This window comes from Amblyomma americanum, chromosome 6 (genome assembly GCF_052857255.1).
Source record: "Amblyomma americanum isolate KBUSLIRL-KWMA chromosome 6, ASM5285725v1, whole genome shotgun sequence".
In the NCBI taxonomy this organism is placed as follows: Eukaryota; Metazoa; Arthropoda; class Arachnida; order Ixodida; family Ixodidae; genus Amblyomma; species Amblyomma americanum.
Genome location: NC_135502.1, coordinates 42,629,435 through 42,645,470, shown reverse-complemented (window position 1 = coordinate 42,645,470; position 16,036 = coordinate 42,629,435). Strand labels below are relative to the sequence as shown.

Below are 16,036 nucleotides of genomic sequence, written 5' to 3'. Positions count from 1 at the left end.
CAGTAAGGCAGCAAACAGCAATGGCCACATTGCCATGAACACCTATTCAAAGTACTGAAATCTGCAAATGTAAATACCGGCAATTGAAATATCAAATCAAAATAATTAGGTCTGTGATCAGATTCACACGTGCAGAGACCAAGAGTCAGACCCCAATACAGTTAAACCTGAATGTAACGAACCTCCATGTAGCGAATTCCACGATATTACAAAGTTTACCAATTTCCCAACAGCGAGCCCGATGACATCAGTAGGCAGATGTTATTACAGTAGGGGAAGCTGCATTGTTAGGTGTTGCCTTAATCGAACTGCAAACAGCGATTTTTAAAACGGATTTCTAAATTATAGGGTCCACACAGAGCTTTCAAATTTGACTGGAATACCTAAAAAGACCACCTCTACAGATCTGTTGCACTAGAACATGCCCATCGAAATCACTTCAGGGTCCCTTGAAAAGTAGCAGACAGGCATACCAATTTCCATAGAAGGATCCCCTGAGATGCGTTCTTGCTGGACCACTTTGTTGGGGATCGGTTCTATCTGTCCACCAAGGTCCTTGTATCCAACGAAGTCCTTGAACCATTTGAACAATTCTGGAAACTTCCTACAAAGTGCCATAAAAGAAACTCCTCTGAAGTCAAGCCAATAATATTAATACAATAAAACTAACAGTAATTAAATACACTGCAGTTACCGCAGCCACTTGTAAGGAATAATGTCACACTGCTATGTGACAAATAACTATGCCTCATACAACTAAAAAACTTAGGAGGTGAACCCCCTCAAAAGACCCCCTCCAGCCTATCGCCTAGACTCATGACGTGTTTAATCACACAGCCTGACAATGCAGGTTACTGACAAGTGCCTCCGCGGAATGGGATTGACCATGATGCCTTGATAATCTGTAGATGTTACTGGCTGGAGGGCGTCTTTAGAGGTGTTTTGCTGCTGTATGCTTGAGTTGTATCCAACTATAACACCTTGGGATTCGAAGCCTTCTAAACAGTGAAATAAAAGCATTACTGTTTAAAATGTGCTATCAGACATTAGTTATTAGCACTTGCATAAATTTTGTTATCTGGAGTGCAAATGTCACCAACACTGAAATTTTCATGCTGAAATCTCATTTGTGTATCCTGCGCACTGTATTCATCAAGGTGCAGTCCTTACTGAGCCGTGACCAGCGATCACTTTACAGATGAGCTTCCCAGATCCAACACTGCTATATGGACGTAGCACCAAGCTTTCTCGTGCACAGAACGCTCCCCACCGTTCAGGCTTTAGTATTCTAATGAGTGTGAACCAAACTCTGGGCCTAACAAAAGACAGGGACACAAAAGTTTGCACAGGCACTATGCAGAAAAAGCATCGGCCACAGTAGCTGACAATGCAAGTGCCCATGCATGTGAATTTGACTGGAATACCTAAAAAGACCACCTCTACACATCTGTTCTACTAGAACATGCCCATCGAAATCACTTCAGGGTCCCTTGAAAAATAACAGACAGGCATACAAAAAGGACGCAAAGCAATGCAGACCCTACATATTTCAAGGCTGGATTAGTTCCAAGACATTTTCTTGACTCCAACAGTTATTATACAATACATTCAATACCTTTTAAAAACAATGCTAATAACTCGTTACAATTTTTTAAAATTTTCATATGACATGCAAAAAGGCAGAATGCCCACCGCACAAGGTTAAAAAAAATTCAGTTCATGGATGGCCACAGTAAGTCTTGAAACGTGGCCAATCATTACTTCCCTGGTATAACGATAAATTACTGTTCTAGGTGATTTAACTAAGCAGGCTAAAAAGCTTGTTCAGAAAGTGCACCTGGCTTTGCAGGAATTCGCAACTGCAGCATATAAAACATTTCAGGATTACTCGCACAACTAGTGAGTTATGCAATGACGACAGCTGACTGTCTGATGTAACACTGTGAGTGCATATATTGTATTCTTGGACAAATCATAATTTGATCTTAAATGTTCACGTCTGAAGACACTTTGTTCAGTACATAATGCTTTGCAGCCACCGATATTCAAATACCTCTAGCATTTACCAAACCACACTATAACGATAAAATAGCAAAACAGGAATTTAGTACAAAATCCCCAATGGCAGAATAGTGGTGTACGTAACTGCCCTGGGCTGTCTTAACTACAGCGGAACGTTGATATAGTAAAGTGAAACTGCGGTCACATTTTGCCTTCAATAGACATTTTTTTTTTGTTATAGTAAAAATTTTTTTCAAAGAACCGGCTACAGTAAAGAGTGTCTGGCTTTGGCAATGTACTCGCGGTGCCAACATTTGGTGGCAGATGGCTACAAAAGATGCTAAAAACGGTGGTCTTCGAGATGGCTTCAACAAGCCTGAGAGCTGTGAGGAGAGGCCAACTTTTCGAAGGCTTTAGAACCGCAAGGCAATCTGCACAGCGCGCACAAAGGTGTACAAGCGGTGGGAAAAAATGCGGCAAGGGTCACTGAGAAAGCAGTGAGGAGAGTGGAAGTGAAGAGAGGGACAAACATTCGCAGCACAGGGCAGTGCAAAGCACAGGGAAGCGGCGCCCCCGGCGCTCTTAAACGACACCGAGGTTGCGCATGACGATGCCACGTTCACGCAAAGTTTTGGCTAGTGATACTCATGGCCGCGCTGTTTTCGCGCAAATGCAGTACTTCTACAAGACGTAAGCAACATCGAAAACATAAATGTGATCTGACTGTTTCTCTTGTAAATTAATACTGTGTTTAGTAAGTAGGCAATTACCAGAAAGCATCCTCAGAGTCATGCCATTACCGACAACTGATACAGTAAACATGTTTGCTGGTCCGCGCTACTTGACTGTAGAGGGGTTCTAGTGTATTATTATCACTAGCAATGAAAGGTAAGCTTGCACCTGGCAAGGACACCGACCAAACAGTGGTTAAAGATGAGACACCATAGTGTGGTGGCGTCCCATCTTCTCTTTGCCCTTGTCTAAGATTGTGCTATGTTGTATCTTTAGCTGTCATGAATAACTAACTAGCCTGATCAGCCAAGCTCGCACGACACAACAAATACCTTAAAAGAAAGGCACAAATAATTGCACAGCTTACCCAAGGAATGGCGCTATAAGGTGAACGAGCTCCAGTCGAGACACAATTTCCTGGTTGTAAAGAATCAAGCAACGAAGAAAATTTTCATAGACTTCCTGGCCACGCAGGGCACGGCGAACCTGTTGAATAACACGAAATGCTCAACTCTCCAGCTTGCTTACACAAAGCCATCACACCAGTATAATCAACTGTGCACGTTTCGTACAAAAAAGTAAAATGATGGACCTACCTTATCAAAGAAAGCGAACTCATTGAGAGTGCCATGCTTTCCAGCTTCAGCAAGGCTCACATCCTTGAGACTTGTCATCTTCTGCTTCTGGAAAAATAGGTAAAAGGAAGTCTCTTTACTAAAACCAACTCTACCCTTCAGCCACTCGTATTTACTATGGTACACTTTTTCCAACAAGACAGCATTTTTTTTTCACACAGCATACTGGTATTTCATTTACTGTCACCTAAAACATGATGAAATCCTGAAAAAAACTTATGCCAGATGTAGCTTACAAATGTGGTAGCAGAGATGGTGTACGTTATAGTTAGGGGTTAGACTTTTCGGTTTAACCCGAGAAAGGTCACTATTTTTAACAAGCGAGCCGTAGCTAGCTGGCTGTTGAGCGGGAGTTAAATTAAGTCAAAGGTGAAATTTACCTAGGTAGAGAAGCCTGTTGTAATGTTGAATAGGTAGCACAGTTGTACGATTTAAGGTATTGCTCCTGTAGCGTACACGCCTCTGCAGATCGGGAATCACCACCTCATCGTCGCATGGAAGCTAAGCACTGTTTGATCGCTATCATCACCCACTTAGAGCAGTTAGCCGGTAAAGCAGGTTTATCAACTGCATGTAGGATACTGATCCGAAACTGTGCATGGCCGTCCCGAAGTAGTGCATGTCCTGGCTATTGCTATGACTAAGTGGCAGTTCTATCGCTGTCATCACCACGCAGACCACGTAATGCTCTCGCTCTTGCTCAACCCAGTGCGACAACCCAATAAAACGTCAGCTTTGTTACAAGAAATAAACTTCCACTGCTATTTGTTTGCTGGAATCTCATTTAACTAGTGATACTTTCATAATCAAGACAGCAATTCAAAGCCCTAAATTTTACCACTTGTACGTTAATTACTGGTAAATAAACTGCTGATGCTGACAAACACTCAGTTCGACTAAGTGAGTTGACCACATAGGATTGCAGTATCAAATCACCTAAAGAAGTCCATAGTTCATCCGGTGAAAATAATATTCACTGTTGCAATAGAAATAAGCACCAAAATAGGTCTGCTGAATTTTCAAAATCCGATAAGTCCAACCCCTAGTTATAGTGTGTAGCACACATTACCCACTGCAGAAGAGATGCTGCCAATTATGAACTGTAGCAAGACAGCAGTTTTTGTTCCACTAGCAGCAAAGGCTTGCTAAATAATGTCAAATGATTGAATTTAAGCTTTGAGAGTGATGCTTTTCTGGTAAAGCTAGACTTAGGTGTGAAGAGGTCAGCGTTGTTAAAGCTTTTTTTCTCTTACAAAAGCAAGGCATGACCATTTCTTTTGTTTTTCATATCTGTCAACCTTCACTTCAGAGCTTTATATTGGAGGACCCTATGTTTCCAGCGTTTGCGCAAGAACCATGGATTTTAGCATTTTTCGCAGAACCGCGTTAGCAGCCACACATTTTGACGATTTGTGTTTGCGGGTGTCGGCAAGAATAATGAAATGATGGAAATGTGACTAATTTAATTGTCTGAATTCTATCACAATTCAGAATCTGGAAACAAAAGTTTTGTTGATGACAGGCATGTCCCCCATCCACACGAGCAAGCTGCGTCAAGCATTGCAGTTCTGGCAGCAACCTGCGGCATGCTTCAATGGGAATAGTCACGACACTAGTGCCTGTCGAAAGCGCTATTACTGTATTTTCAGAAACATGCTCCTTTTTAAAATAATCTGCTACAGAAACCACCTCACAAAAAACCTGGTACCAAACTACGAACAAATCGCGAATTTTTTTTTTTCTCTGTTCGAGATGCCCACAGCTAGCTCACCCACTCTGCTCATGAGCTGCGAGGAAAAGCCAACTTATCAAAGACGTTGGGCCATTGAGGCTGCATGCATTAACGCGCAGGACCATTCTCGCGGAATATTGCAGGCTTTTGTCCTCATATTGCGTTTTTCTAATTTTCTGCTGCAGAAAATTAGGAGCCTTAGTTACATCAACAGGAATCTGCATAATTTAAATGCACTGAGCCATGTTCCACCCAAATGAGAGTGGCATCTAGGGCACACCCCACTTATAACACATTCGCTTAGTACAAACGATGACGACGCGACCACCACGATACACAATCATCAGCACGTCTGTCTAGAGTGCTCAAAAGGCCAGCTGTTGACTGCACACTGTTGACTGGTTTGAGACAGCTTACATCTGAGCGTGCGCTGTCACACTAATGATACTGCCTTCTGCTTTATCGCGATAGATAACAACCACTGGTAAAGGCGCTGCAGGCCATGGAACCAAAGCCGAGATAACATGACAATTTTTTTGCTGCAGCAAAAATCGCAGCTTTGGTTTGGTGGCCTGCAGCGCCTTCACCGGCGACCATTTGCGATTGCGGCTCCGGTCCGGCGCGGCGATAAAGAGGAAGGCAAGTGTCATCAGTATGGCGACGCATGCTCAGATGCAAGATATCTCAAACCAGGCGTTATCGGTAGGCGGCGTGCATGCAGCCAAAAGCTGACCTTTCGGGCGCTCTAGACGTGCTGACGAGAACGTCAGCGGACACAATGAACTGAAAAGGGCGCAGGTTAAACGAAGATCAAGTAACCACAGCTGATAAACTTCGGGAAACGACCTTGAGGCACAGAAAAGGAGCCAGTCTTCCCCTTCCAACACGGGACTCCGAGAATCTTTTTATGGCGGGTGATGAAAGGAGATCTTACCGCGCACCAACGGAACTACGGGAAGAAATGCGAACCAACCCTGCACTGGAGCGTGTTCAATAGCTCTAGTTAACGCCTGTGCCTCATGCACCGAAAACCGATTAGAAGCCCGATTAAAACTTCCAAGCTGAAAACACCTTCTGCACCTACTTCGTCACCCGCCGCGGTGGCTCAGTGGTTAGGGCGCTCGGCTACTGATCCAGAGTTCCCGGGTTCGAACCCGACAGCGCGGCTGCGTTTTTATGGAGGCAAAATGCTAAGGCGCCCGTGTGCTGTGCGATGTCAGTGCACGTTAAAGATCCCCATGTGGTCGAAATTCCCTCCGCTAGCTACGGCACCTCTTTCTTCTTTCACTCCCTCTTTTATCCCTTCCCTTACCACCAATATATGAGACAGATACTGCGCCATTTCCTTTCCCCAAAAACCAATTATTATTATTACTTCACCAAATCTACACACCTTTATGGCTGCCAGCAGAGAGCTGATATGCAGTCACGCTTCGCGCTGCATACGAGCCTACCAAAAAATGTCCCTTGGTCCGCTGTCGCTCAGTGAGTGAACCTCACGCAGGCGACGACATACGTGACGTGCACCAGCAGAGATGTGCTTTCGTTCCATGCTTACGCACTTCGGCAAAGTAAACCTGCCCATAATGTCACTTTGACCCGTGAATTATTCTGCACAGACTGCTAAAAAATTAGCAGCGGCACTGGAGATCGAGCGCCCGTAACGAACATGACACGACACGAGTCTGCCCCCCCCCCCCCCCCCCCCCCCCCCCCCCCCCCCCCATGTGCGGCCACCTGTAGGCCGTTCCAAACGCTTGTTACGTTACAAACAAGCTGAATGTTTTTTCAATTGTGCGACTCTGCCTCACGGCTAAGGCAAAAGGAATATTTTCCTTACAGAGTTGGCCAAGTCCGGGCCGCCCTGAGGCCAGTACTCTAGCCAATGCGACAACAGAACTCGGTGTGCCGAGCAAAATGACAAACAGGAAGCATGTGCGGCCACAGCGGGGGGTCAGATTAGTAAATCCCCCCCGAGGCACGTCCAGGCGATGAGCGATATTTCGGATTCAGGGTGGACCGCGCTTTGCGTGAACACGTTTCCGCCTAGCTCCCGCCGCTATACAGCACTCCATCGCTGCAGCTGCCGGTGCTGTGCATGGTGCAATGCCTTGCCGTGAAACGCACTTACCTAAGGCATGTGATGAAAGCCGTCGTCTGCCCCATCGGGATTGACTAAGCTTGCAACACGCTCTGATGCTACTTCAGAAATATAGCTCAGTTATCTGAGTGCCATTATCGTCGTTGGTTTAAAGTGTGTCGTCATGCACACGTGACCCAGTCGGAGGCGATTTCAGCAGAGTTAAGCGCAGTGATTCGCAGATCGGCGCATTCATTTTTACCAGCACGTCTGCCCTGCAGCGCTCTCGCTCGGGCGTGTCCCCTCGATTAGTTTGTGGACGAGCTGCGTTTTGACTTCGCACGAATATGAGGCGGTGATAACAGGAGCACGCGGCATTGCATCGTGGCAGGAATTCATCATTTCGGATTTCTACGGTATGCAGTCAGAGCTCTACAACTGTTTTGGCACGCGCTAGCCGAGTTTCGGAGCGTAGGCGTTTACCGGATTACCCGACGCCCCCTGGGCAAGCGCACTGGCATGGCTCGGGCCACTGCACGTGCACAGCCGGCGTACGATAAACCGGCACACGTACTACGGTATTATGTCTCCGGTATGCTAAAAGCCTCTTTTAAACGTTTCTAGCATACCGAAGACGTACTAGAGGAGATGCATACCGGTTTACCGGACCCCTCGTGCACACGCGCAGTGGCATTAGACACCTTTAGCCTACCACGTACTGTACATGTTTTCGGTACCGGAGTAACGGAAGCCCACGCACAACCAATGCGCATGCGCAAATCGCCTTGGCAGTGCCAGGTACCTGGCAGCTGCACGCGCGCCTGCAGCATGGGGGGCCAATCAGCGCGTACTCACCGGCGGTGGGCGGGCTCCCGGTACTCCGGTAACGGTAAAACGGTATGCTAAAGGCGTCTATTGCTGGTGTCAGGCGGGACCACTGCACGTACGCAGCCAGTGTCCGGTGAACCATTATGCGTACTGCGCAAATATGCCTCCGGTATGATAAAATCCTATATTATGACCTCGAGTTTCGGAGAAGCATCCCAACGCCAAACAAGCTTATCCGATCGGTCTGACGCGAACGGTGGCTTCCCACGTCACGGCAAGGCTCCGTGCCGTTGCATTGCACTACCGCCTCTCTCGGCTCACTTTCCCCCCCTCAGCACAAATCCCTTTCCCAACACCACCAATGCTTGTGGCGCCACAGTCAAGCCTGCACCTTTCTTACTCACACAAGTCTTGCCCTTCTCCACAGCGGAATGAACTCGCCGGCCTGCCGCTGATGTGACAGCCCATGAGCCGACTACGCTCATATCTTATTCTCCTGCCCAGCACACTTGCCCCCTGCCTCTTGGCACCTACACCGTCCGCAGCAGTGGGAGGCTGCTTTGTCCAGCACCGAGCCAGATCTCTAACTTCGGCTGGTGACCTGGGCAGAGGACGTTGCGACTAGGCACCGCCTAGACTACACAACCGACAGCCTGAAGGCTGCCCTCAATGCTGCTGCGTGATTTTCGTTATTAGGCCTTTACTTCAATAAAAGTTTTTCACCACCGTGCCATTGCAGACAACACACTGGTGGCCCCGCCTCTCGCGCTTTCTGCGTCTGCTCGATTCCGTCAGTGCCGTCAGCGAGCGGTGCTCCGCGTTCACGCTATGTGTGTTTCACATTGCACAATATGGAGTGCAGTCTTAAAGCCTGGATGGCGCGGGGCATTTTCTGCGCGCAGAAACCAGCCGCCATTGGCATCGCACCGGCATGCAGCGTTGACGTTATCTGTGCGAAGGGCTTTCATCAGTTAACGCTCTGAAAGACTGCATCCTCACAGAACCTAAGGCGCCGTAGACGCAAAGGTCGCTATATTAAAGTGAAAGCTTCACTGGCCGCGAACTTGCGATTTCGCCGTGGCCGCACTCCGATGAGGCACATGACGTTGCAACGCGCGTCTCGCTGCAGATATTTATCTCTCTGTCTCGCTACCTAGTCACAACTACGCATGCTCCACTAGTAGCACCGAGCCTGTGAGCCACACTTGTTCCGCCGGCACTGCCGTGCCTTTCCTCGAAATGCAACTTTCAATTTTCAGTTTCCTTTTTCTTCTTTCCCTCCCACCTTTACCCATTCCTTTATGGCACGGTTCGGGTGTCCACCAAGATATGCGAGACGGTTACTGTGCTTTGCGCACTTGCCGCGCCATCTGGCATGACGGCACACCGCGCGGCTCGCCACCGTCGCCGTTTGGTATGACGTCACATCGCGTTCCTCGTCGTTGCGCTCGCCTCTGCTCGCTTCGCCAGCTGCATTGCATGCCTAATAACACGTAGAAGGATTAAAAGAAGAGCTCTCGTGTGCCACAACCACAGTTGTGTCATCTTTAATGCAACAACATAGCTAGACAACCAGACTAACCTGGACTTGCAATCAAAATTAACCAAGGCTAACCATGCTATGCCTTAGCTTTCGCTATGTATATCCTGGCATAGCCAAGCTAAGCCACTGACAATTTTTTTTTTTGGATGCAGATTCTGCGCCGGGCTGATAAATGCGGCATAACTGAAAGCGGTCTTTGATCGCGTGATGTACTAGGACTAAAGCTGCCAACCCAGCAACAAATTTTCACCAGGCTGATGGCGACTTGCGGATATGGTGTAAACGAGGCACCACAGCAGTCCCCCTAGCAGTCTATATTTTGATCGGTCCTCTTCCTGCAAACATCTGGATATAATAACGAATGAAAGGCGCATTAGTCATGTTTATAAGTGGGCTCGACTGTACTTTTTTGCTAATGATAACATTGCTCTCATGTAAGCAGCAACATTTTTAATGGGAAATTTGAGAACAAAACACCTTAATCTTCCTATCTACAGTTCCAGTGCTAAAACGGGACTAAATGCTTTCCAAGACAATGTGACCCAGCACACCTCAATACATCTTACTTGACTACAGAGTCTCATCTACAGGCACCCCCTGCCCAAAAAACAAATGCCAAATAAAATGAGCGCTCTGTTACAGGAGTGACCGTCTATTGAAAGAGTAACTCATGATGATGAACATTTATGATTCGAGGGCAGCTATGGCCAAAGAGCGCCATTGTACAAGACATTTACTCTTCACTCAAAGTGGGGTCAGAGACCCATTTTATAAGCATTCCACTGCATATAAGCTGAGCACCAGGCCAGAGAAAAGCTTGCGCCCACCGCATCACCCGTAGGTACCCAGAGGCACTGGGGATCGCACCCCACACCTACTGCATGTGAGCCGGATGCTCAAACCACTAGGACAGAGCAGAGTAATTGAATTCTGTCCATGAAGGAAACAAGTGCAGCGAACCCTGTTACGCATACCTTTGCCACGGACCCTGATAAGTGAGACAGTGGCCTCTTCAGTGGTGGGCCGGCCTGCTTGAGAGAACTGCTCAGGCCAGACACTAGGCTTGGCTTGGTCAGACCTGCGCTTGGTTTCTTTGCTGCAGCAGTGTGGTCATTGTTGACAGCCTTCACTGGCTGGAAGCCAAATTCCAGTCCGTGTGACACCTTAAACACAAGAAATGAAGAGTTCATCTCACGATGCTGGGCTCACCAGCAGAACGCCAAGGCTGTTAAATTTGTGATGCTATGTACAGAATTATGCACACAAGGGGCTTGCTGCTAACTGCAAGTAGGCCAAAAGTGCCTTTTGACCACCCAAATACAGGGCACATAGGTCAGCTCCAAACACTGGTCACTTCCCCTCTCCAGATTCTGTACGTTCATTTTCAATACTTGGCTTGACCCGAATCACCATGGATGCTCAAATAATCATACAGTTACCTTCTTCTCGAGGTGTTAAGACTGAATAAACAACGCTTTGTATGCAGCTATGTATGGCTTGAAGATTGCCGGTTATAACAGATGCGCCTATGGTTACAATAAAAGTCTGTTGTAACCGTATTTCGATCCTACATACTTATCTCACCATAGACCGAAATCTTACACTATCGAGGTCTTCTCTAACGAGATTACACTGCTGGGATCTCTATTTTGTCATCACTTGGCACCTTTGCACCTGCGTCTCTGCATAGGACAGAGGACAAGAGAGAAGCGGGTAGACGAATGCCATTGCCCTCCCGCTCTCATATGTCAGCGCATCTTTTGTTGGTTGCTAAACCTATCACACGATCATAATTCAAAGAAATCATGAAAGAACAAATCCTCAATATAATGAACACCGTCATTTCGAATTACTGGCTATATCAAACACTTCCTTTTTTGGACATTCTTAATTTTTGGACTTTTTCGCGGCACAACAACATGCCCCATAGAGCTAATATAAGAGAGGTAGAGCACCTTAAATTTCGGACCCATCGCAACTGATTGCTCAATTTTTCGGGCCACGTTCGCAGTCGCTGCAGCACCGCAGCCAACAACCAAGCAACCAATGTGTACAGTGGAACCTCGTTATTTAAAACCGCAAAGGAGATGGAACCCTTGATCGAAAAAAGAGGAATTCAAGATAAAAAGGAGCCTCTTCAGCAGCACAGTTGATAATCTCGACGGGTTTGCACATCGCATACACGTGTGGGGTTGAAAGCTTGTTGCGTTCTCGAACACTGTCCCTGCTAAAACTTGAACTGTAGTCAAAGTGTGCGGAACTCATCTGTGTCAAGCCCTTTCATCCCGCATAGATGAAGATGCAGCAGCGAAGCGCATGGGAGGCTTCACAGATACGGCGAGAAGAAAACATCACTGCTTTTCGAAGTGAGGAGCTTGTACCCACAAGAAAACAAATTGCAGCCTTTTATATTCTATTGCAACAGAGTCAAAACTCTTCTCATTATACACGTCATCACAGAGTGCATGCATACATTAACGCACCGCCAGTTTCTAAAATAGTTTTTCAGCTGTAGTCGTTAGGCCTAATTACAAAAGCCGATGCTGACGGAGCACTGGTTTCAGCCGTTCGTCACTTTTTATCTCTATTGCCATCTTCCAACTTTTTGTTTCACGCCCTCCATACGGTAAGTGCAGCGCAGTTCCCGCAGCAGAAAGTTGGCTTTCCTGTCTAGACTCCACCCCAGCCCGCGTGTTTGTCCGCAATGAGCCAATGACAGGCAGTACAGCCATCGAATGCAAAGTTCATGAAAGTGGTTGCCACCAGTCAACTCTGTACTCTGAACACAATGCACAGAGTGATTTAGAATCTTGCGAAGTATCACAATCTGCACGAAACTGCTGACACCCTCCTCCAGCATTCTGGCAATTAGAAGTCAACATGAAGTGATTTTTACTGTGCAGTGCAATTTTTTTTTACATCATTTTTCGGACATTTTCACAGGCCCTAAAGGGTCCAAAAAATTGGTTGCCATCTGTATACTGAATACAAGTGGCCTTAAAATGCATATACAGAATTCCCCAGTGCCAAGCAGTGCACACTCAGATGGCAGGCTTCGCTGCACTAAACAAGCGATTGGTGGCGATGCGGTAAGCTCGCACCAAGGTTCGCAGTTTTATCTTGCACTCGCCAACAATGCCACATAAATACACCAGTGAGGAAGGTTGGTGACGAGGCAGTCAGCGAGTATTACGCCTCTCACGCTCGTCGGAGAGCATCCCGAAAGCAGCGGCTCCTACAGGTGTAGTCATGCAGCAACTTCCCTGCACTCATGTAGGCTTTTCCAGAGGTGCTGTAAGCAGCGATAGCTTTTGCTTTGGCCTGCAATTTTCCATGCGACATAACTGTTAATGCGAGGAAGCTATGCTAGCTAGCAATTGGCCTGATGCCATTGCGTGCTAGCGGTGCTGTATGGGGAAGCCAACCTACCTGGCGCTGTTTTTCTTGCAGCCTCTGGAATCGCCCTGAGCGCCTTGGTACAGAACTATAATCTATAACTTCAGAAAAGGACCCCCCGTTTCTTCAGTACGCATCACCTAAGGTGACGCCCCATCATCGACGAAGACGATTCTCTAGTACTCATTTTGGACTAAATTTTATATCACTAATTTCGGCTACATCAAACTATTTTATGATTTTGGTGTGCTCACTAAAACAAGGCTTGACTGTACTACTAAACTGGTAATTACGTTATCCAGGAAGAAGAAGAAACACAGTCTGAGATATTTTATAACAATTGTGAGCTCATGAAATGCAAGCATATCAACGATGGTTTGTTGGACACAATTAAACTGTCAATTCAAGTAAAATAACTCCAAATGTTCAAGATTTCCCGGAAAGGACAGCTAGGCACTGCTGGATAACATGCCATATTTAATTCACCACCTAAAAAAAGCATACCCAACAGACTTTCACATACCAGGTGTGTGGAGGCTCCATTGGCATCTGGCAGGAATTGGCCAAACTCTTGAAGCAAGTCCTCTTGGTTTTGAAAGAGCTTGGCCACCTGAGCATACACCTCAGATTCAGTCAGTGGCTTTGCCCCTGTCTGGACACCCTATACAAAAAAAAAAAAAAAATCAAATGCTGTAGACATGCACGAGCAACCGGAACCAATTTTTTCAGCTAATAAGCCACAGGAAATAAAACCAACCTCTTTGAGGTTTCGCTGCTCTTTCTGGTATGTATGCAATATCTCCAGGAACTGCTTGTATATGTCTGGCTGGCCTTGAAAACGATTCTGTTGACAGCCAAAAGCAAACACGTTAAAGAAAGGTTACAAAAAAAGTACAGTCAAACCCACTTATAACAAGTGCCATGGAAATACCATTGTTATAACCAGGCTGTGCCAAAAAAATGAAAAAGTTACAAACTTTAGAGCATTTATTGACAGGAAAGACCCGGAGGGGTTTGATTGTTCCAATGCCTGTAAAAGCTCGTTAATTTGAACTTCAGGAGACCAGAAAAATGTTCAAATTATAGAATGAAAAACTAAAAAGAACCAATTGCATCAGGGCATATTCCTTTGGTGAAAGACTGTACAATGGTTGCTTGCTTACGAGATGAGAACAACACGGCGATTATTATTTTTCATTTTCATAAATGCTTTATTGCATGCATACCGTAAAAACCCACATATAATACGAGGTTTTTTTTCCCCATAATTAGCGTCCTAATTTTCCACCTCGTTATATTTGCGGATCAGAACAAAAATTTTCGAAGTCGCTCGTTTTGGTTTCCTTTATGCGGCGTGGCTACAGCTTGGCTTTGCTATTGGCGCGTGGCTATGGCTTGGCTTAGTTACTCTCAACAAACGACGTCACGATGTCGTTTCTTTGTTGTTGATCCGTTGTGTGTGCCGGGGGTTGTGGTGTGCCATGTGCCTGATGACAACGCACGTGCTCGCATAAGCCACGCTTCGTGAAGTGGATGTTTTTTTGGGAACAAGATGCCAGGGTCTCGAAAACAGTACTCGACTGCTTTCAAGCGAAAAGTGACTTTAGCTGCGGAGAGCATCGGCAACAGTGCGGCTGGGAAGCAGTTTGGTGTCATCGAGGGAAGCATTTGCGGATGGCGACGACAGAAAGAAGCCCTTTTTGCCTGCAGCGGAACACAACGCAACTTTCACGGCCCCGAAGAATGGCGCATTCCCAGAAATTGAACTTGGCCTGACGGAGTTCGTATGGCAACAGCGAGCCGCGCATCTAGCTGTGAGCGTGGAGCTTATGGAGCTTACAAATATAACTGATCATGAAGCCCTCCAGCAGGACCTTAACCAAATTGAACAGTGGTGCGCAGATTGGCTTATGACCCTCAACCCTAGCAAATGCAAGCTTCTTTCCATCACCCGTCGCAAAAAGACTCATGCCTTCCAATACAAAATCGCTAACGAGTCCGTAGAATCTGTATCATCTTTCAAATACTTAGGCGTCACATTATCTAATGACCTAACATGGAATGCACATGTTACTAACGTGATATCATCGGCTAACAAAACTCTGGGATTTCTTAAACGTCACCTTCGCCTCACCTCACATCACGTGAAATTGCTCGCCTACAAGTCACTCATTAGACCTAAACTTGAATATGCATCCGCCATATGGGACCCGCATCATATTAACCTCGTAAACGATCTAGAAGCCGTTCAAAACCGCGCTACAAGGTTCATTCATTCTTCTTACTCCTACGACGTCAGTGTTTCAGCCTTAAAAACCAAATCAGCACTATCGCCTCTTTCCGTTCGTCGTCGCATAGCCACGCTATCACTGTACCACAAGTTCTTTTACTCATCACTTAACCGTGCCCCTTACATCACGCCAGCATCATACATTTCTCATCGCACTAGCCACACGCTTCAAGTTTTTCGCCCACGTGCCCGAACTGTTACTTTTTCAGAAAAGCCTCCTTCTTCCCACATGCAGCTAAAGATTGGAACGGCCTTCCCCAGCATATCGTCGACATCACCTGTCCTTCATCATTTGCAAGCAATCTAAACAACATTTTTTGTTCATGATCACTAGTGGCATTGTTTTGTGCCTTTTCTGCTAATCCCACCCCTTATGTAATACCCCGCGAGGGGTCTTTAAGGTAATAAAATGAAATGAAATGAAATGAAATGAAAGCTAGAGAGCTTGCAAAAGAAAAAGGGATACCGCGCTCTGCCTTCAAAGCGGCGTGCGAAGCACTGGATCCATCGCTACATGTGCCGTGCTGGCTTTTCACTACACCAGCACAAGTCAAAGAACTTTCCGTTGGGCCAAATAGGCAATGCCAATCAGACGCTAGTTTACATGGACATGCTATCTCCCCTCACCGTGCACGAGAAGGGGTCTAAACAAGTTAGCGTCCGGTTCGCTGGCAACGAGAAGACGCGAGTTAGTCATGTTATCGTGCACGGCAGATGGCCGCAAGCTCCCCCCTTACGTGACCTTCAAGAGGAAAACAATGCCAAAAGGTGAGGAGCTGCCAAAAAATGTCATCGTGAG

The 16,036-nt window shown here is 46.5% G+C and overlaps 1 protein-coding gene across 2 annotated transcripts in view; it reads right to left on the bottom strand.

The window, feature by feature from the left end:
• Window positions 1-16,036, bottom strand: part of Sin3A (SIN3 transcription regulator family member A) — a 50,406-nt gene that overhangs the window by 15,945 nt on the left and 18,425 nt on the right. For both annotated transcript variants that reach the window (XM_077669233.1, XM_077669234.1), the window contains exons 7-12: window positions 13,705-13,791; window positions 13,471-13,608; window positions 10,526-10,714; window positions 3,330-3,416; window positions 3,101-3,219; window positions 474-604 (exon numbers count right to left, since the gene is read on the bottom strand). In XM_077669233.1, coding sequence (XP_077525359.1) covers window positions 474-604; window positions 3,101-3,219; window positions 3,330-3,416; window positions 10,526-10,714; window positions 13,471-13,608; window positions 13,705-13,791 — 751 coding nt within the window. The remainder of the gene's footprint in view (window positions 1-473; window positions 605-3,100; window positions 3,220-3,329; window positions 3,417-10,525; window positions 10,715-13,470; window positions 13,609-13,704; window positions 13,792-16,036) is intronic.